The sequence below is a fragment of the Alternaria infectoria genome (assembly GCF_024043175.1).
Source record: "Alternaria infectoria strain BMP 0036 chromosome Unknown scaffold_4, whole genome shotgun sequence".
In the NCBI taxonomy this organism is placed as follows: Eukaryota; Fungi; Ascomycota; class Dothideomycetes; order Pleosporales; family Pleosporaceae; genus Alternaria; species Alternaria infectoria.
Genome location: NW_026250693.1, coordinates 461,923 through 482,549, shown reverse-complemented (window position 1 = coordinate 482,549; position 20,627 = coordinate 461,923). Strand labels below are relative to the sequence as shown.

The 20,627-nt window shown below is 55.9% G+C and overlaps 4 protein-coding genes across 4 annotated transcripts; 3 read left to right on the top strand and 1 right to left on the bottom strand.

The window, feature by feature from the left end:
- Nucleotides 1–618: 618 nt before the first annotated feature.
- Nucleotides 619–3,721, bottom strand: J4E92_003149 (uncharacterized protein; the record flags this gene model as incomplete). Its single annotated transcript, XM_051494548.1, has 2 exons — nucleotides 619–3,436; nucleotides 3,486–3,721. The coding sequence occupies 2 exons, from the start codon at nucleotides 3,719–3,721 to the stop codon at nucleotides 619–621; spliced, it is 3,054 nt and encodes a 1,017-aa protein (XP_051354841.1).
- A 1,672-nt stretch (nucleotides 3,722–5,393) lies between these two features.
- Nucleotides 5,394–6,575, top strand: J4E92_003148 (uncharacterized protein; the record flags this gene model as incomplete). Its single annotated transcript, XM_051494547.1, has 1 exon — nucleotides 5,394–6,575. The coding sequence occupies one exon, from the start codon at nucleotides 5,394–5,396 to the stop codon at nucleotides 6,573–6,575; it is 1,182 nt and encodes a 393-aa protein (XP_051354840.1).
- Nucleotides 6,576–9,473: 2,898 nt separating this feature from the next.
- J4E92_003147 (uncharacterized protein) lies at nucleotides 9,474–18,450 on the top strand (the record flags this gene model as incomplete). Its single annotated transcript, XM_051494546.1, has 5 exons — nucleotides 9,474–9,675; nucleotides 9,724–12,675; nucleotides 12,758–13,807; nucleotides 14,274–14,575; nucleotides 14,659–18,450. 5 exons carry the CDS (start codon nucleotides 9,474–9,476, stop codon nucleotides 18,448–18,450), a joined length of 8,298 nt encoding a protein of 2,765 aa, XP_051354839.1.
- Nucleotides 18,451–19,139: 689 nt separating this feature from the next.
- On the top strand, nucleotides 19,140–20,067 carry J4E92_003146 (uncharacterized protein; the record flags this gene model as incomplete). Its single annotated transcript, XM_051494545.1, has 3 exons — nucleotides 19,140–19,387; nucleotides 19,439–20,001; nucleotides 20,060–20,067. 3 exons carry the CDS (start codon nucleotides 19,140–19,142, stop codon nucleotides 20,065–20,067), a joined length of 819 nt encoding a protein of 272 aa, XP_051354838.1.
- Between the last annotated feature and the right edge of the window lie 560 nt (nucleotides 20,068–20,627).

Here is a 20,627-nt window from a genome sequence, read left to right as displayed (position 1 = left end):
CTTGAGTTACAGGCGAGAAAGGGCCGTTCAAAGGGAGCAGCCCAGAAGGGTTGATTGCCGCGGCATCAGACTGGTTCGGAACTGGTATTTGATATGCCAAAGCTCATGCATCAGAGCTACACCTGTTTTTCATTACCTGATACTCATTAAGTCATTTTACCGGTAAAACGTACTACATATCCTGGTTTCACGTCCCTTTAAGCATGTGAAGTCTTTAATCGATCTAGCAAATTCATTCATGAAGAGATCTGAACAGGAGATGACGATTGTTGGAATATGAGATGCATTCGAATTCTCAAAAAGTGGTATCAATTCTTGTGTTCGGTCCAAGGAAATTGCAAGGTAAGGCGCACGAGGGCGTATGAAGAAACACGATCTACGCAAGCCAAGTGCCACGCACGATATCCTATAATGTCAGGTAAACAAGAGTGAAGAAGAAGAAAAAGTACTCCGACATGCCAGGCTCCAGCGTCCAGACATCGAGCTAAGAAGAGTGTGGGAAATTCGAAGGAAAGAAAGAACTGCTTCCTCCACAACCGCAAAAAACATTATCGTACAAGCGCCATCGAGAAGCGTGAAAGGGGTATGGTATGTATAGCGTTTCCATGTTGTGTGCCATTAGTATCCGTACTGTCGTCTAGCCGTAGAAGCGCGAGGCCTACGCCCACCAGAGCCAGGACCGATGTCAATGCTCTGCAGCTCCAAGCTGAGTGCCATGTCCTCGTTCTGTGTGCCGTAGCCGCCACCGTTCATGTCCATGGGTACCTTGGCGGGGATGGGCGGTGCCGCGACACTATGCCTCTGGGTACCACGTCGGTCGTAGCTGGGGCTGCTGCCGTAGCTGTTGGGGTTGTCGCGTTCGCGGAGGACCTGTCGGTCGGGCAGTTGGTACTGCGGTGGTGTGTCGTAGGCGGATACGGGGCGTTGGTCGCGCCTTGTGGGCCTGCTGCGTGCTGTTGGATTGGGAGGTGCGTTGTGCTGGTTCTGGCTTGCGAGGACCAGCGCACCTGCGTTCACAGGCTGGTTGTAGTCGTTATTGAAATCATGTCTCGTCGTGACTAGGGCGTTGCTGTTGTCGAAGTTCATGCTAGCTGCATGGCGAATGCGCTCTCTGTCGGCGCGCTCTCGTTGGTATCGTTCCTCGCGTTGCATCGCGGCCTCGAGATCTCTGCTGCCGTTGAGCTGAGCCCTTGTTCGAGGAGCCTTCTCTTTCACGGTGCCCTTTGGTACTGGCTCAGGCGCCCAGTTGTCGACAGGTAAATGGTCGGACGCATCGACAACTCGTCCACTGAATGTGACAATCTGGCCCTTGTCGTTGTACTCCATTCGGCTTCCTGGTCGCTCGAGCTCGTCGTCTGAAGGTATGGGAGACTTGCTTATCCGAGGGTTGTAGACATCGAAGCTGTCGGGGTTGAAGGCGACTCCAGATAGTCGGCGCTCACCCATATCTTCTCTTGAAGGCGGTGGGCGAGGTGAGACTGATTTACGTGTCGGCATACTTCTCGCAGGCAACCTAGATGAGCGATCGGTAGCCGGATTAGGCGAGTGTCGTTCCATCTCAGTGTTGGGAGAGTAGCGATCCATGATTGGATTGGGCGAGTAACGGTCCATTAGTGGGTTGGGAGAGTAGCGTGAGCTCACGTTAGGGCTCGTAGCACGCGGCTTGATGATCGGGCCGGCATCGTAAACTGGGGGAGACATCTGTCGAGGCTGCTCAGGCGGGTCATGAGGATAATAGTCGTTCGTTTGGTACGCAGAATGATGAACCAGTTCCTGCGACTGCACAGGGTCTTCGTACTGAGTGATGGCCCGATACTCTGCAGGCTCAGAGTAGTGGCGCAGTCTCGGTGGTGTCTCATACGATGGGGGCGCTTCGTAAGGTGGGGCTTCAATCTCTTGTCTTTGTGGGTTCAGTCCAGCGATGAGTGCACTCGGTAATGCCGGTGCTTCCTGGCGTAGGGGTTCCTGTCGCAGTGGGGATGGTACCATGTTGTCGCGAGAAACTGGACGACTTGATGGCTGCGCTGGCATACGAGGATGAGTGTAGCGGCGCTCTGCAGGTTGTCGAGGCGCGTAGTTGTCGGGCTCGTATTGCTGGGGCGGCATATCATAGCTGAACTGACGGGGCTCCTCACGCGATCGCGCTGAGAAGCTCAGGGGCGCGGGGGCTTCTTCGCGGTAGCGCTCGCGCTCACGGCTCTCTTGGTTCGGGTGAGGTAACGTGCTGGCATTACGCTTGTGCATTGGCGGCGGTGGTGGCATATCGTCCTCGTCTTCGACCATGGGCTGCATGGCGCTACGTCTCCGATGCGTAGGGCTCTCATCTTGTAGGGGAGGAGCCTCGATGAACCGTTGGCCATAGTATTGGTCGAGTGGTGGAGCCTGTTCCTGGGCTTGCTCGCGGCTACGACTGCTACGCAAGGGTGCAACCTGATAAGTCGGATCCTGATACTGGTCTTGTGCGTATGGCTGAGCTGGCTGCGGCGGGGGCTCAATTCGTTGAGGCTCAAACTGCTGATGCTGGAGTAGCTGTTGCTGCAGGTACTCGATCTGCTTCTGTTGCTCCTGCAGTTTTTGCGATTGCGCCGGGGATTCATAGGCGTGCTGCGTGGGGACAATTGGTGCCGAGTGAGAATGTACTGGCTCGGGGTGTTGCAGTGCCTGGCTCCTGGGGGATCGTCCGTCTTCCTGCGACATTCTCCTCTGGTCTGAGTGCCGAACATGTTGTGGGAGAGGGTCGATGGGCTTCACCTCGTACGGCTTGGGCGCAGCGTAGGACATGTCGAAGCTCTCTTCCCTTGGAAGGGGCATCCGCTGGGCTGATGAGCGCGGGTTCGGGGGTGTGCTGTAGGAGGTTTGCGGTACAGGGCGCTGAGGAGTGTTCTGGCTCGATGACGATGCGGGGTTCAGGGGGGACGCGTCTGGTATGGGCCTGCGGGAGGGCGTGTCGGCCGGGCTGCGCTGTGTTGGTGACGGCTCGGTTGCTGTTCTTTGGTGTCGCGGGGAGCCCAGTTCTCGCGGACCAGCCCTAACGCCCCGCAGTCCTCGGTGCTCTGGTGTGTGTACGGGTGATGGTGTCGAGCCTGTGGGGTCGCTGGGCAGTGGGCGCCGCTTGACGGGTGCCATCTCTCGCGCTCCATTCACAGCAGCCTGTCCTTCGGGCTTGGTCGACTCCCTCCTCTTCTGCAGAACCGGCTTCTCGCTCTTCTCGCGGGTGTCGTAGTAGGTGATCTCCATGCGGATCTCGCCAGCGTACTTGCCCTTGCAATTGAGGCCCAGCCACTCGTCGCTCTGTCCTCCACCGGGGGTGATGACGGAGTTGAGGTTCGCAAAGGCCTCGCCAATCAGCTCCGTCTTCTTGTCGTCATTGAAGACGGAGACCTTAAGGCGGTTGTAGTCGGGCGAGTCGTGGACGGTGAAGCGCAATTCCTGGTCCCTGCATATGTCAGTCGTGGGTGTTCGAAACTCGTCGAAGTCATACATACCATCGCGGTGTCTGGCCGCCGCGTTTGTCGGTCTTTGTCTTTTTTGCCTCCTTGCCTAACCGGGCAGCGCAGTACGGGTCCTGCTTGCCCATGGTCCTCTTGTTAGGCAGGTTGCGGGCGCGGTCCATGATGACAACCAGGGTGCCTATTACCGGCCCGTCGACCGTCATATCGGAAAAGATGCCCGCAGCGTGAGCGCCGCCGAAGCTGGGGACGTTCATGGCCTTGGTAGCCATGCTGAGGGAGTCGCCCGGATGCGGGACTCGGGGAGGGCAGGCGCGTCGAGCGAGAGAGTACGATGGTGGGTGGCCGCGGGTGCAGCGTCGTTGGCGGAGATAAGGCGCATTCGCTGCAATTGCAGGACAGAATGGGTGGAGTCACAGCGAAAGAGTGAGAGAAGCCAAAACAAAAGAGCGACGGTGCAGAAAGAGAGGTTTGGCGTGCTAGCAAGCGTGTTTGGGTGGATCGGGTTCGCGGGTGTTGTTCTATTCCTATGTTACGCATCCTCATGTGGCTGGTTCCAGCCTCTCTACGCCCCGCAAGCACCAATCACATGCCCTGAGCCACCATGTGGACCTACCACGCCTTTCCCCGGTCAGATCATTAAGGCTGAGAGGGTCGTCCCTTGCAGACGCGAGGTCTCAAGTTTCTTGTTTAGCTCCATTCTGCTGCGAACGCCTGTCGCGCTGTTGTTTGCACTCCTTTGGGCTATGTCATATCCTGTGGCTGGGTCGCCGAGTGCTCCTCTTCGCCTCACTAACCACGACGCGTCTCGGCTGTGACGGGCCCTCCTGCATACAGACACGCGTAGGACGGATCTGTGATGCGTATACCCTCGTATTGCAGCCATTCTATTGCATTTCGTCCGGTTGTTATCACTCTACCCTGCGTCGGCTTGTCGCGATCCGACCTGTCAGACTGATGCCCTCCACGCTCAACCATGCATCTCCAGAAAATGCACGTCTGCTGATATGTCGCTCATCTCTAAGCCTGGTTGTTCCATGCGCTGCGATTGTGCTACGCGCAGTCTATGCTTCCATTCAATACTCCTGTGTTGAGTTTGGCGGATGTTCCTATGGAGACGAGGGTAAGCTGGGATACCGTTGATCACCCCCGGGCCGGCGCCAATCGCGAGATCACCCCATTGCGATCCCACAGACCCAGCGCAGGTCTGCGAAAGATGGCTGGTATCGCCGAATCCAATTGACGCCCAATGCCAGCACCCCGATTCGTCCGGTATCAGGAAACATGCGGCAGTTGTCACTATTGTGGAGATTACGCGTGGGATGATATACATAGAGCTGGTTGTAACAGATCCTTCGCGCAAGAATTGACATGCGGAAGGCATCTAAGCTCGGTAAAGCTTATCTAGAGATTCCCGAGGCTGGATCTATCATGTCGTTGAGATCATGACATGTGGACCGAGTGCGGAACTGTTGAGTTGTTGCAAAACCCAGCTTTAAGACGATGTACCCTGTGATACAATTCGTGTAGCTAGTGACCTGATGAATGCCTAAGCAGTCTTGTAGGAGATATATGTGGTAGTCTGGTGTCGGGATGCGCTCTAGAGTGGATGTTGAGAGAATAGTGTCGGGTTCGCAGGCTGCAAAGGATGCGTCTAATTTCTGGACGGCGCGATACACTACCCGCCGTTAAGCAAGAATAGGGGCTTGCTACGAGGAAAAAGCCTAGCGATGGGATGGGTGAAGTCGTAGACACGTGACGCGCCTGCCAAACGCGCAGCCTGCTGACCACGCGCCCCCGCGTTTTCGCGACTGATCGCGCTTGCGATGGCCTCGACCTCGCCAGTCTCGCCACCATGTCCATGCCTCCACCCACAACGAATACCGCCGAACACCATCTACCCGCCATATCGAACACACCGCACGCGCCGATGTTGCTCATACGATGCCGACCCATACGCCCTCCCCGCACCGCTTCCTAGCGCCCAATCCGCCTTCCACGCAGAAGATCAAGAAACCCCAATCTGGCCTGCGCAATGCCCTCGCTATACAAACACCGGCTTCTATCAAGAATGCGCAGCCGAAACCTGAGCTTCAGTTCAAAAAACTGACGCCTGCGAAGCGCTTTGTCTTTGCGTCGCCTCGGCAGACGCAAGAAGTCACCAAGGAGAAGCGCGATGAGCCGCAAGAAGATGCATTCGCGCATGCTACACCACTTCCGAAGCTGCGGAGGAAATATGAGAGAGTAGAAAGCATAGAAGAGCCATCGCAATCAAGCCAATCAGAGGGGCAGGATGAACTCCACGGCGAAGATGTTATGCAATCCATCGAAGGCGGGGACACGCAGCTTGGCCACTGGGACAGACAAGGAGAAGACCAAGAAGACGATATGCTCTTCGAATCAGTCCAAACGAATAAGCGTCGTCGCATGTCCCCTGCAAGCTCGCCATCGCTCCAACGACCATCCGAGCCCTCCACACCAGCCCCCGTGTCCAATGCGACCACGCACCGCTTCAAAGTCCCACCGCCACGGACGCCTGCGCCATTTCCCAGCATCGCAGCGGTGACTTCCACACCAGCGAGTGCACCGCAACGTCCCCATTTCATACTCCCCGCGCTCCCAACCTCGCCCCCGAAACCTTCTCGACCGCTGCCTGAGATCTTCTCTCCTTCGCGAAAGAACGGCAAATACATACCTAACGGCCTTGCCTCGACCGTTACAACCTGGATGATCGAGACGGCAAACACAGGGTTTGCGGCACAGGATAGGAGTGGTGCAGCCACCGGTCGTGACAGGGAAGACGGCGTGAAGCTGCGGATACGGGTCTCGAGTCTCTCAAGAGGCGGGGGTCGAAGCCGTAGCGCAGAAGAAGTAGAGTGCTATGCAGGTGGCGTCGTCTTTGCATGTGGCGATACTGAGGCTGGCATGTATAACGCTTCAAGACCGGAGAGTGTGGATGGAGGACATACCCCGATGAGAGTCTTGTTAGCTGGCCAAGGTGGTGCTAGAAGCTCGGGAGGTGTGCTGGTAAAGACTGGGAGTGTGATCGGTATTCGCGCACCTATGTGGGACGCGGACGTTGGCGGGGAGAAGTGGACTGTAGCTGTGGACTGGGTGCTACTTTGAACTCAAGACGCATGTTTCTTTTACGATTATGACTAATGAATGATACCCACTTTCGCGGCGACATAGCGGATTCAAGGTTCACTTATAAGTAAATCTAATATCTCTTACAGTATACGTGCGAGATAACATCCTCATTAGGCTCGTTCTCGATTTCTCAGAAGAGTGGATTGGGAAGTTATCACTCATGCAAAATGGAGACAGAGTTTAGCGACACGAGTATCTTCATGTCTCGCAAGCGACGCTCCAAAAGAAAACTGACAGCACTGCCTCCTAGGCTGGCTAGTGATGCGCCTTCTCATCTCGTGTAGCGTGAGTCATGAAAGCGCGCGATGAGCGCGATGAGGAAAGAGCCAAGGCAGTGAGAGCAGGAACGTCATCATTTCACGCACATTTTTCTCTCACAACAATCTTGGGTGAATGTTCTCCGTGTTCATTCACTTAGATGTAGTTTGCTAGCTGCGGCCAAATGGTTGCCTTGAGCCCACGTTGTGCTTGGTCACACATCGTGTGAGAACCATGGTTTGCTAACCAACTCCAGCGACTCACAACACTTGGAAAGCCATTTCTTCTACAGAACAGAATATTTCAGTCATGGTAGTCTTTTTCACTTTCTCTTGGATATCCAGTCTCTCTAGTCACATTTCATTCGCCTGCAATCAACAAAATCCGGCAGTCCTCCATCAAAAAATCCCCCTTTCGAAAGACACCGCATCAAAGCCAAAGCCAAAGCCATGTCTGCCAACGATACCCAATGTTGGGCCTGCACCTACGCCGACGCGCAAGACCAAGCCAACTGTCTGGTCTGCTGTCCATCGTCTCCACCATCGCCGGCTACAACCCACCTGCCCACCCCAATCACGGCAAAACAACGATGGTCCATGCCCACCATCAGCGCCTCAACCCTTAAAAATACATGGAAGAGCTGCGGCTCCGAACTCACACAAGAATGGCGCGAAACCCTCGACTGGATGAATGTGCTCAACCCAAAAAGACTCTACACACCACTAGAGGAAGCAAAGCCATCTTGTGAAAGACAAAACCCTCCCACGATAGTGCTGAGCAACAGCGACTATTTCGAGAGCACGCCTACTATCACGCTTACATCCGCATCACCTACTTCGCCGCCTACAATGAATCTTACTACTTGGCACACACTTGAGCAGAGGGTTTGGCCCAAGACCGATGTACATGTTATGACGATATCGCATAAATCTCATAAGAAGCACAGGGGGAAGAGGCGTGAGTGCGAAAAATGCAAGAGGGATCAAGAGGTGAATCGGGAATGGATGGCGGCTATGGGGATAGATGAAGAAGGAGTTCGTGGGCGTGGTGGGTGTATGTCGATTGGGAAAATGGTGAGAGATTTCTTGATCGTTAGGGGGTAGCTGTGCTCAATTGAAGTGGGCACGTGATGAGTGTAGTAGATCAGAGATCATGGTGCTCCGGACTCGTTCCAACTCGGCGTCGGAACGCATTTCTGAGGCAAATAGCAGATCAACCCTCAATGTCACGGTTCAAACATCCATCCAATGATAGACTGCCCGCCAAGTGACCCCTTGAAAGCTCTTCGAGACCACTCACTTGGAGAAGGATGCCATTCACGTAACCCAGATTCATCCTCAGGCTAGATGAATCCAGAACTGCTTACATGAGCGCATCTGACGACATGCTCGCTTGCAGCGCGGTAATCAACTCATCTACGTTGATTGGGGCATGGAGCACTGAGCTGCGAACACGTACTGACAATAGATTCGCCCGCCATTCTGGGTAATGTTCCTTACCCTTCCACTGCCTCTCGCCTTTTCAGAAAGCCTCGATAACCGCTGCATAATCAATTCCACCTATCGTCGACTGGATGCACGTCACCAATGGCCTCTGTTGTAGATTGGACAGCGAGGAAGGTTAGTCGCAGCATCGCGATCTGGAGCTGCGACTAAAGTCGATGACACCGGAGGCCCCTCCATACCGCTATGCTATGCGACGGCTTCGTTGTACCAAGGGTTTTGGTGGTGGGGTCAGCAGGATGCTTCTTTGTGAATGTCCCACGTCGCCGCAGGTAGTGGCAGGTACGACCAAACCCGGGTCGGCCCTCACGAATCAGTCGCTTAGTGGCTGCTTTCCGGACCCGCGGTGCCACGCCACGTCACTCAACCCATCAACACCTCACTTTTTCCTCTTAGCCATGACGACCCTATGCGTGCCCCTGCATCGCGGCCCTCTTTGGGTATCGAGAAGGTTGCGAGAAGGGCTTTCCTTGCTAATTGACGCTTTGCCGCACTATACGCTCTCAAGCCTTCCGGTGCCGCAAAATTTCGCCGTTGACCAACGCTGCACCACGATCCGCGCTGGCGACACAACTGCAAGCTAAGTCATCATCGGACCAATAATCGAAAAGCCCTCGCAGTGGAAAACCCCACCTTCTGGGCTCCCAACTCTATCAACCTGAGCGAACTGGGTTTCCCTACGTGGACCAATGATGCTTACAGCCGAGAATCGTCTTCTCAGCGTGAGCCTGCGGCAGCATGCGGGTATGCCAGTCTGAGGCTTACCGAACCATTGCGCCCACAATGCGAGGCATCTCCATACGATTTCGCGCATCATGTCTTGTGACAGTTGTCCTGCACCTCTCTTTCGTCTGATCTGAGCGCTCGTCCCAGCTTTGGCCGATTGAAGCCACGCACGTTGCACACCTCCACCCTCTGTGCTTTGCGTCTAGACTGACCCGTTTCTCATTCGTCTCTCCGCAATCAATGCTCGCACCCCACGTCTAATGTCGCCTCTGCATACCTACCGTTTGTTATCACCAGCAATGGAACAGAGAAAACATCTATAGCACGTAGCACAACTTATCGAATTTCTGGACCTCGAAACACCGCGCCTGACTTTGTTTGATACACTATGCGCCAATTCGAGAATGTTTCGATATCGCAATGGGCGAACCCGTATGCGAGCGGCGGCACCAACACCGGGAAGAACTTCTATGCTACGGCGACTACACCGAAGCCCCAACAACCCGTCTATCGTCGAGTAGTCCCACCTACACCAGTATTCTCATATACGCAGGTAGTTGATGAGAAGAGCAGCAACGCCGAACAAGCAGGTATGCTTGGAATGTATCATGCGTAACATGTCCAATTGACCATTGTAGATCCAGAAAATGCTCCGGCTGCTCCAGCTGCTCCGGAGGAAACGCCAGCAGCAGAGGTCACACCTGAAGAGGCCGCACCGCCGGCTACATCAGAAGCACCTCCAGCAGAAGAGCCATCAGCAGAAGTAGAAGCACCTGCGGCAACAACCCCAGCAGAACCGATACCAGAAGATCCATCAACCCAACCAGCAGAGGCACCATCAAGTAGTGGGGACGACGTTGTGGCAGCTGAAGTTGTGACGGAGGATGTCAAAGACGAGCCTCCAGGACCAAGCGATGTCACGAATGTTGACGCACTGCCGCCTCCACCACCACCCCCAGCACCGGTAGATGCACCGCCTGCTGAACCCGAAGCAGCAGCACCTCCAGCACCGCCAGCACCAGAAGTTCTGCCAGTACCTCCCAGTGAGCCTGCACCCCCTACACCCCCTACACCCCCTACACCCCCTGCCCCACCAGCACCACCGGCGGATGCAACACCGGAGCCAGTAGTCGTGGAGAGTGAGAAAAGTGGTGAGTCCGAGCAGGCCGCTCCAGAGCCTCCGAAATCCCCAACCGAGAAGTTTGTTCATTTTGCCTCTGACACCAAAGACCCAGACGCCGCAAGCATAGGCAAAAAGAAGAAACAGTGGGGGAATGGTAAAGGCAAGCCCACCGCGTTCATCCGCCCCAGAAAGCCATCGACATCCGTTCCACCTCCTTCGCCACCGAAAGAGGAGAAGAAGAAGGTCTTCGTTCCGATCGGCATTATCAAGAAGGAGCGACGGGGTTCATTGCTCTCGGCATTGGCCAGTGAGAAGGTGATGACCAGCAAGTCAAGAGGGAAGAAGTCTAGCAACGATGGCAGCGGTGACGACAGGTTGACAGTAATCACCGATGGAGATGCCCCCTCTTCAGACGTCTCCGAAAGCGTCATCATCGAGGAACCTACCGAAGATGCTTCAGGATCGATCGTAAGCGAGACCGTACCGCCCCCGCCGCCACCGACCGATGATCCACCTGCGGTAGACGAGGCCGCTGTCAGCGAGGATGTAGTGGAGGAACAAGACGAGGCAGTCGTGGACAGTCCTCCGATCGAGGAGCCAGCTCCCGCCGCTCCCGAGCCAGCAGCTGAAGCCGAGCCATCACCGGTAGATGCGTCTGCGGAATCTGCTGAGCCACCACAATCCGACAATCCTGCTCCTGTCGAAGAAGCTCCAGCTACTGATACCACAGCAGAGGAGACTACTCCAGCCGATCCAGTCGCAGAAGACACTCCTCCCCCTCCAGTCGAGCCGACCGCAGAAACAGCTTCAGAAGCTCCTGCCCCAGAAGCGCCCGCGGAAACCTCAGCCGATGAACCACAGGCACCCAGCGAAGCGGCATCTGAGCAGGAACAAGCTACGGCAGAGAGTGCGGATGCGGTCGAGCCTGAGGCATCACCTTCAGACGAAGCGAAGGTAGCTGAGGCAGACGCTTCCACCGAAGAAACAGCAGCTCCCGTTGAAGAGCCTGCTGTTGTGGAAGAGGAAGCAGCCCCGCCAGCAGCTGAAGAGGAACCTGCAGTTGAGGAAGCAGGTAGCTCAGACGAGCCGCCGGCGGCTGTAGAGGATTCTCCTGCTGTTGAAGAGCCAGTTTCCGCTGTTGAAGAGACACCTGCTGCTGAAGAAACATCGGCTGTCGAAGAGGCTCCGGCCGTCGAAGAGACTCCGGCCGAAGAGGTAACTCCTGCTGAAGAGGCTCCTGCTGTCGAAGAAGCACCTGCTGTCGAAGAAGCACCCGCTGTCGAAGAAGCGCCCGCTGTCAAAGAAGCGCCTGCTGTCGAAGAGGCACCTGCTGTTGAAGAGGCATCTGTCACCGAAGAGACACCTGCCGCCGAAGATACACCTGTCGTCGATGAGACACCTGTTGTCGAAGAAGTAACCCCCGCTGAGGAACAGCCAGCCGTTGTGGATGCAGAGGTTCCCGCTACTGAGGAGCCGCCCGCCGCTGAGGAGACGCCCGCCATTGAGGAAACTCCCGCTGCCGAAGAGACGCCCGCTGCCGACGAGACAACAACAGCCACAGAATCGGCTCCCACGGAGGAACCACCAACTCCTGAGGATACTCCAGCCGTAGAAGACGCAGCTGTTGCTGAGGCTGCACCTACTTCTGAGGAAACAACTGCGCCCGGGGGAGCACCTCCCGTCGAAGAGACGGCTAGCGCCACCCAAGAAGACCCTGAAGTCGACGCCACACCCGAAGCACCCGCCAGCGAGGAGACAGCGCCATCTGAAGACGTCCAAGCCGCCGAAGATACGCCTGTTAGTGAAGACACACCGACTGTCGAGGATGCTTCTCCTGCCGAGAAAGCACCAAAGACAGAGGATACACCTGTTGCTGAGGAGCCCAACCAGACTGAGACTACACCCGTTGTCAACGAAACGCCTTCTACCGAGGAACCGCCTATCGTCGAAGATGTCTCTACTGCGGATGAGCCAGCTCCACCGGTAGAACCACCAGTTGATGAACAAACACCCGTGGTCGATGAAGCCCCAGCTGTCGAGCCTGTCCCTACTGAAGTTGCTGAGGATGCCGCTGAACCAGAGTTAGAAGCAAGCGTTGCTCAAGAAGAGCCATCACTGGATGAGAAGCAAGAAACCGAGACGTCTAGTCCCGCAGTCGAAGAAGCTCGAGCATGGACTTCAGCAGCACCGGCAGACGTCGCTGTCGTGGCTTCAATACTTGCAGCTGAAGCAAAGGCCAATGCAGCTGCAGAAGAGGCTGATGCACCTGATAACTCTCTTGTTCAAGATCCCGCTGCGGAATCTTCTGATGCTGCAGAAGTTCCGGAGCCTGCGCCAGTCCCATCTAGCGACTCACCGTCAACTGAGAGCGAAGATAAGCCCGGAGTTGCAGATGCCGAAGCGCCTGAAATTACTGAGCCGGTCATGGATGTAGCTGAGCCAAACGAGGCTAGCGCTGATCCCACAGGTAAGTTCACTCATGTCTTACTGTCGCACAGCGAGCCGCGTTCAAGCAAATATATTTGTAATCAATGCTGACAAGATTACAGATGAGCCCCAAGCTGACTCGATAGCGGAAGCCTCAGAAGCAACGGACGCACCCGAACCTGCTCCCACCGACGAAACTATCGGACCAGCCTCCGGTGAATGCGACAGTGAGCCGTCAGTTCCACAAGACGAGACCAATCCCTGCACCAAGGAGCCAGAAGCTGCGTCGACACCAGAAGAGACAGACACGCAAACGACGGAAGCCACACCTGATGTGACATCAGAGGAGCCTACTGCATCGGCACCAGACACTGCTGATATGGCACCCATCGAAGTTGCTACAATGGAGGCTGAGGCGAGCGATGAAGAACTGCCAACTGCCGACACCATGCAGGATATCTCCGATTGGGAGCAAGACGACGATGATGTTTCCGACATGGGCATCTCGGACTGGGAGAAGGACGACGATGCCTCATCACAACCCGGTGAGAGCGAGACCAATCCTTCCGAGCATCAAGACTTTGATCAAGAGAGCGTCGCACACGACTCATCGGAGCCTGTGCATGAGGATGAGAAGTCACCAGACCAGGACAAGCCCGAGACTGAACAGATCGTTCAGCCGTCTGACACTGCAACCTCTGCTCCGGTTGCCGATGACGTCGATGAAGTTGCCGTCGTCGATGTCAACGAGGATGCGCCTACCACGGACGATACGTCCGCGGCCGTACCAGAGGTCGTCGAACAGAACGAAGCCTCTACCTCTGAAACATCGCCAGAACCATCCGAGCCACAAGAGACTGGCGACTCAGCTGATGCTTCCGCGGAGGATCAGACGCCTGAGACACGTATTGATGAAAGCACTGAAGAGGCACAGCTTGCAGCTGGCGATGCACCTGCAGCTCAAGAACCCGCCCCGGAGGTGAGCCAGCCAGCAGCTCTAGAGGAGAATGCCATCACCGATGCGAGCACAGACGCACAAGACGATGCGAGTGCACACGAATCGCCAGTCGACGAGTCGGAGCCAGCGGTGAGTAGCGAGGCTGCCAAGGACAGCGAGCAAGCCATAGTCTCGGCTACACCCGATGACGTGGAGAATCCAGATTCATGCACAGGTACGTATCTCCTATGTTTTTTGTGTTTCACATCTTTATGTCCGTCTGCACTTCTTTTCGCTGGCTCAATTACGCACGATTCGATGGTAGCGCGCCATGCCAGCGGCGAATCGGGCTAGCGAGCAGCGGTTGGCTTGCCCCATTGGACGCCCCATATTTTCCTTTGGCCCACCTGCCAGCACATTCTGCGGACATTCTGCCACCGCTGTGACTAGCTTATCGTCACGTGGAAGCATGTGTGTCGCCATGAGTCTCGGGCTGCGATAGATGCATCGCAATTTGTCGACGTTCCAAGATGCGTGGTTTTGCTCCGCGCTAGCTCTGCCGCTTGTCTTTTGGCTCCCGACATCCCCGTCACCTCTGAATCTCACCTTCTTTTTTTTCGTGATTGCACTTCTACTTGTACAGCAGCGATAATTTCCTCCACCCAAAAGGGGCCATGCACCGCACCCGCTGACCAGTGCAGCTGAGACTGAAGCACCTTTACCCAAACTCGACGACAATACCGACGAAACATGCGCAAGCATCCCAGCTGACGCGACAAGCGAAGTCAGCCCAGACCCTGTCTCGAGAGAGGCTGACGTTGAGACGCCAATTGAAAACCCCACGGCCGAAGAAAAGCAGACCGAACACGCCGCGGGCGATCCAGTTGTTCTTCAAGATATTTCCGAAAAAACCGACCATGATGTTGTAGCTGCCAACGTTGCGCCAGCTGAAGCCGAGCCCGACTCTGCACCAGACATGCCGGCCAAAAAGGTGCCGCAAGTGGTATGTATAAGCTGTGATCGACTCCGAACCGACATCTGCCTCATGCCGTTGGCCATTCAGAAAAATATACTGATCTATTGCAGGTCCATGAGGACGTTGGGCCCGATGAGGAGCCACAGCATTCGGAGGTTTCCAGCGGAGCCAACACAGGACCGGAGCCAGATGATGGACCAGTAGAAGAGCAGGGATCCGATGCGGGGAGCGAATCTGGGTCGGAGTCCGAGGACGATGACTGGTCTGGATCTGAGGTGTCTGCCGCACCTGCTGCCTCTGAAGTTCCCCAGGCCGACGACGCGCCTGACTCAGCAACCGCTGAAGATGAAACAACGAATGCCGAAGAGGCACCGCCGAGTGATGTCGCTGATGTCACTGCTGCTGAGCCTGAAGAGCCGGAGGACGATCAGTCAATCCTTGACGACGATGCCGCTTCAGATGACGATGCCGCTTCCGGGCTCTCCTCGAATTCTCAAGAAGAGCCAGAGAGCTCCATGGCAGTGGACGATGCTGCCGAGCCCGACGATCCAGAAGCTTCCGAGAGTCCGGAGTCGCCTGCCGAATCGGCCGCGGTCACAGAGCCGCATCCAGGTCTATCACTTGAAGTCAATGTCGCAACCTCTGAGATCGTCCCAGCTGCAGAGTCTCCAGCATCAGAGGTCGAAGATCCGTCTGATCCTGCGCTCGAAGCAGTCGAGGAGGAGCAAGGAGATGACGAGAACGATGTCAGTGCTATCACTCAAGAAGATTCTGCGAACGACGATTCACTGGTTTCGTCACAAGATTCCGCTGAGCCTGAAGAGGAGCCCACGGCAGCTACCGAGGTGTCTGAGCCGGCGGATGCACCCCAACCAGAAGAGGAAGTCCCCCAGGAAGACGAGGGTGACGATGCTTCTCAGGTCAGCGAATCTGGCAGCGAGAGTGAGGCTGGAGAGTCCGTTGCACCGCCGGAGGACCCTGCTGAGGCCGATGACGACGCTGCGCCGACCACAGTGGATGGGGAGGACCTAGATACCGCCGCACCGCCTACCGAAGACCCATCAACCGACGGGGTCGAGAACCCGGCATCTGAAGTGGGAGATGCATCTACGGCTGAGCAAGAGGCGGAAGAGCCTGCTGAACCAGAGACGCCTGAGTCAGTCGCAGCGGAACCGGAGCCGGAAGCAGAAGCGGAAGCTGTTGAGCAAGATGCGGATGCAGCTGCGGATGAACCAGAGGAGCCGCCGGCAGAAGGAGTTGCGGACCCAGAAGAACCGGTGGCGACGCGAGATGAAGCCGCCGATGAGGGTCTCGATGCGGCTCAGGAAGATGGATCTGCTGCAGCTGATGCCGACCCTTCACTCGTTGAAGAGGTGGAAGAGGCGGAGCCAGCACCACCTGCTGAAGAGTCACCAGAGCCACCTAGTGAGGATGGTCAATCAAACGATGGGTCTGGAGCTACAGGGGAGGCAGAGGAGCCGTCAGTGGTTGAAGCCAGCGAATCGAACGACGACGGTGCCGAAGATGCTCCACCTGCGTCAGAGCCAGCCCCCGAAGAGGACGCACCGCCTGAAGAGGCTGCTGCTGAGGTTGAAGAAGCTCCAGCAGAAGCCGCTGAAGCCGCTGAGCCAGTGGTAGAGGGCGATGATGTCGAGGAACCTGCGGTAGACGAAGCCCCGGAGGAAGCAACGAACGAAGAAGAGCCGGCGTCATCACCTGATGTCGAGCCTGAGGAAGAACATGTAGAGGCACCAACCGAAGTTCCCGAAGAAGAACAGCCAGAACCCGAATCACCAGCTGATGCTGAAGAGCCCGAGCCGCCGACTGAACCCGTTCCTGAGGAACCGGAAGTACCAGCTGAGGTTGCCCCAGAACCAACGCAGGAACCCGAAGAACCCGCTCCAGTAGCGGCGGATGCACCCGCTGATGAAATCCCGGAAGACCAGGATGTGGAGGAGTCGGTATCAGCCCCCGAAGTGGAGGTAGAAGACGTCGTAGCCGAGGTGGCCAATGAAGAGAGTCCCGAACCCGAGCAGGCCGATGACGATGCACCAGCAGACCAGTCCCTCGACGTTGATGAAGTCCCAAGCGCACCTTCACCTCTACCGTCCGTAGCTGCTGTTGCTGCTGCTGGGATTACTGGTGCCGCCGCTGCTGCACTAGTCGGTCATACCCTTGATGACCGTGCGGACAGGGAGCGCGACTTTGCAGTTGAGGACGAACCGTCAGCCGATACACCCAGTCGTGAGAAGGCCCGTCGCCGACATTCGCACACCCGTCGTGAAAGCCAGCACCGGCCAAGCCGCAGACGCGAAAGTGGCGCTAGTATCATGGAGCGACCAATAATGCCAGCCTCTGCCGTTCCTGATGCACCAAGAACAAGGCGTCGCGACAGCATGACAGAGCGCGAAGCGGCCGAGCGCAGAAGGGCCAAATTGCGCGAGGTTGAGATAGCCAGTAGTGGTAGTGACATACAGAAGGCGTACCCGGATCCGTACCGCTCGCACTACCGAGAACCCAGGGGTGAGGAGAGATACAGCAAGCGTCGCCCCGTCGAGGAGGTTGACGAAGAAGCCGACAGACAGAAGCGACGCGAAGCCCGACGGGCCGAGAGAGCTGAAAAGGAGCGACTCGCCGCCGCAGACGCTGCCCGCCTAAAAGCAGAAGAAGAGGCGAGAAAGCTGGAGCATCGGGAACGACGCCGAGCAGTCAGGCGTGCCGAAGAAGAGCTCATGAGGGCCATGGAGGAGCGCAAGAAGCTCAAAGAAGAACAGAAGCTCGCCCAGGAAGAAGAGGACCGACGTATTCGACATGAGAAGAGGAGGCAACGACACGAAGCCGAGAAGGAAGCGAAGCGGCTGGAACAGGAGAAGATTGAGCAGGCAGCGCGCGAAGAAGAAGAGGCAAGGAAACTACGACGTCAGAGGAGGGCTGAGCGGGAAGCAGCCAAAGCAGCTGCCTTGCTGCAACCAAAGGAAGAGCTCATTGATGTTTCTCGCGATGCTGCTCGCCGAGCAGCAGAGGAAGACGATGATGGCGCTTCTCCTCCACCCCCGCTGCCACCAGTAGTCGACGACACCCCTCCTCGTAGTGCGCCACGCAGGCGTTTGAGTACCCGAGACACTCCACCGAACGTGAAGCGTGGTAGTCTCTTCGGTGGCATCTTTGGCCGTTCAAAGCCCGAAGCGACGCCACCGGCTGCGAAACCGTCGCGATCGTCTCGTGCCCGCGCCAACACGCTAGAGGCTACACCTGTCAAGTCTTCGCGAAGAGAACCGGAGCCTGAACGACCTTCGAGCCGAGACATGTCATCGGATCAGAGCCGAGAGCGCCCAGAGCGTATGCATCGCAGTCGGCGTCTTTCACATAGTCAACGTCGCTTCGCTTCTGCTGAGGAAGAGGCCGATTACTACAGGTGGAAAGAGGAGCGACGCTTCATGCGTCGTCCTGAACACGAGATGTCTGGAGGACGGGACGGAGGAGTTTCTCTTCCACCACCGCCTCCGCCACCTGAGGATCTCCCGCCGCCGCCACCAGAGCCTTTCGAATACGAGCCAGAGCCGGAACCTATCGAGACAATCGAATCACCGGTAATCGAGGACGCAGCTGCGGTTGTCGGCGAGATCTCCATCTCAGACGAGGAAAGACGCGAGCGTCGTCGAAGCAGGCGTATGTCCAAACCGGAAGAACGCCCCAAGACACGCCGTATCTCCGTTGTTGAGAAAGAACGGCCATCTGGTGGTCGTCGAGTGGAATCGGATCGGCCCCGCGCACGAGACCATGGTGAAGACCGTCCTAGGCCCAGGCGCGGCGAGACCGACCGACGCGACAGGAGGAAGAAGAAGGAGGAGTCCAGCGGTCTCAAAGGACTCTTTGGAGGGTTGAAGAGGCGAATCACTTGAGTTTGGAGTATAACAGAAACATACATCTACATTTGGGAAGGGGGTTCCACACGGACAACACTGGCGTTTTGGCTTGGTCGAATTGTTCTATACCACTGACGGATCTCCTACTACATTTTAATCACTGAGGTGTTTGGCGTTGGGGTTTCAGCATAAGATGGATGGGTGGGCATCTGTAATTGTATGGCTCTATGTTCTTGTTTCTTTAGATTGGTGATGAGGGCTCGCGAGAGTCAGGTAGCATATAGCAGCTGCTTCGGCGGTGACACGATACGAATGATGATTCATTTTGTACGAGATTGGAACTTGCGATGCTGATGTGTGTGCTACGTCGCGTTATAGGGAAGTGATTGTTGGTAGAGCTACGTAGGAAGGCGCGTGTCTAGTTGACGCTTATCGCCTAGGACCTATTCCGGCAGTCGCAATGGTTCCCCTCATCATCTCGATCGGAGAGCCCGGAACTGAAAACGAGGGGATCGCAATCCATACAACAACGATGTCATGGGTGTCGATCAGCGTTCAAGGGTGTAGACCCCTTGCTCATTCGATTGCGCAGTGCAATGGCCTAAGCTTCCGTCTCACATAAGGTAGCGTCCCTCGGTGCCCAATCTGAGCGCCAACGCCTCTCTCCCACCTATACGATAGATCAATAGTGGACTTCATATACCCATCGAAATACCGCAATCGCCATGGAATCTGCAGCGCCAGCGAAGCGACAATGGAAGGGCCGCACCGACGAGCAGAAAGCCGAGCGAGCCAAAAAGCGCCAGGAACAAAAGTCCGGGCTCAACGCGCGAGGATCACGTACTTCAACTGGCAAGAAGCCAACGAAAGTGCAACGCGTTTTCATGAAACTTGACGAATGGAAACCAGAAGAATTGGGATTTACAGCTGGCATCAAAGAAATCGAGTTTGGACCAGACTTTGTGGTGCAGGAGTAGGTGAACAAATTCCCGGACCGTACAGGTGGGGCTAACTCACGTGACAGCGCGCATCTTGACGCGATCGCTACAGCTGACGAAGCTTTTCGTACCAAGTTGGAGAAGATAGGATTGGGCGCGCGTCTTGGTAAGACTAATATGCCCATCACCGACGATGCAGTGGTTCGTCTAGCACGCGCGTGCCCAAACCTCAAGACCCTGCGGCTTGATTCGGCTCTTCTCATCACAGGGACGTGCATCCCACCCATCCTCACAGCATGCCCAAACATCACTTCGCTCAGCATAACCGGCCACAACGGCCGCACAGGCAACTTAAAGCTAGGCAATCTAAAGCCCATGGCCGACGACCCCGTCATCTCCGTCAGCGCGCCCAAGCTCAAAACCCTAGACCTGCGCCGCGCGATCAACGCTGCACAAGAAGAAGACTACTACGATGTTCTGCGAGCCATTACAAGACCGGAGGGTCGGAAAAATAAGCTGGAGGTGCTGTTCCAGCATCCGACTTATCATTGGGAGAAGGCCTACAAGAATGGCAGGGAGAAGCAGCCGAGAATGACCCAAGCGATGAAGGAGAAGGAGATGCTTGAGGAGGTGATGTGGGCGGTGAAAGGTAATAGGGGCTTTGGTGGTAGTGATGATGGTTATGACTCTGAGGGGACTGACTATAGTGCGATAAGTGCGATTGTTCATGGGGCGATGTAGGGTTGTGTGGTGTGGGGTGGTGCACTTGGCTTGGTGTAAAGACAAGGCTTGACATTGTTATCACAGAGTATAAAAGCGTGAAAGGTCATTGATCATTTGTTGAATGTGCTGGTTCTACAACGCAGGCACGACGCGGCTGAGTAACACAGTATATAATCGCAATGCAGGTGTATTTCCTAAACACCTTTGTTTACAGTATGCAACAGTATATTCTTCGATAAGATCTAATTATTAGAAGCAAGCCATAAAGTTCGTAGCGTCCACAAGCTTCACCCAGAAAGAGAAAGGTCATTGATACTTGATTCATCGTGGATGTGACGTTCGTCTTGTAGCTACTACAAGCCTCAACAAACCGCCTGCATCTCAAACTTCCTTGCCTTTGGCTCAGAAATCCCTCCTATCCTCAGCCCGCTGCAGATTGCTTTGAGAGCGCGCGCCGACCTAATCAGAGGCTACGACAACGTTTGGCATAATTATATGACCCATCCCAATCCTCATCTTCCACATCGAAGCAGCAGCAAGGTGTTGCCTGGA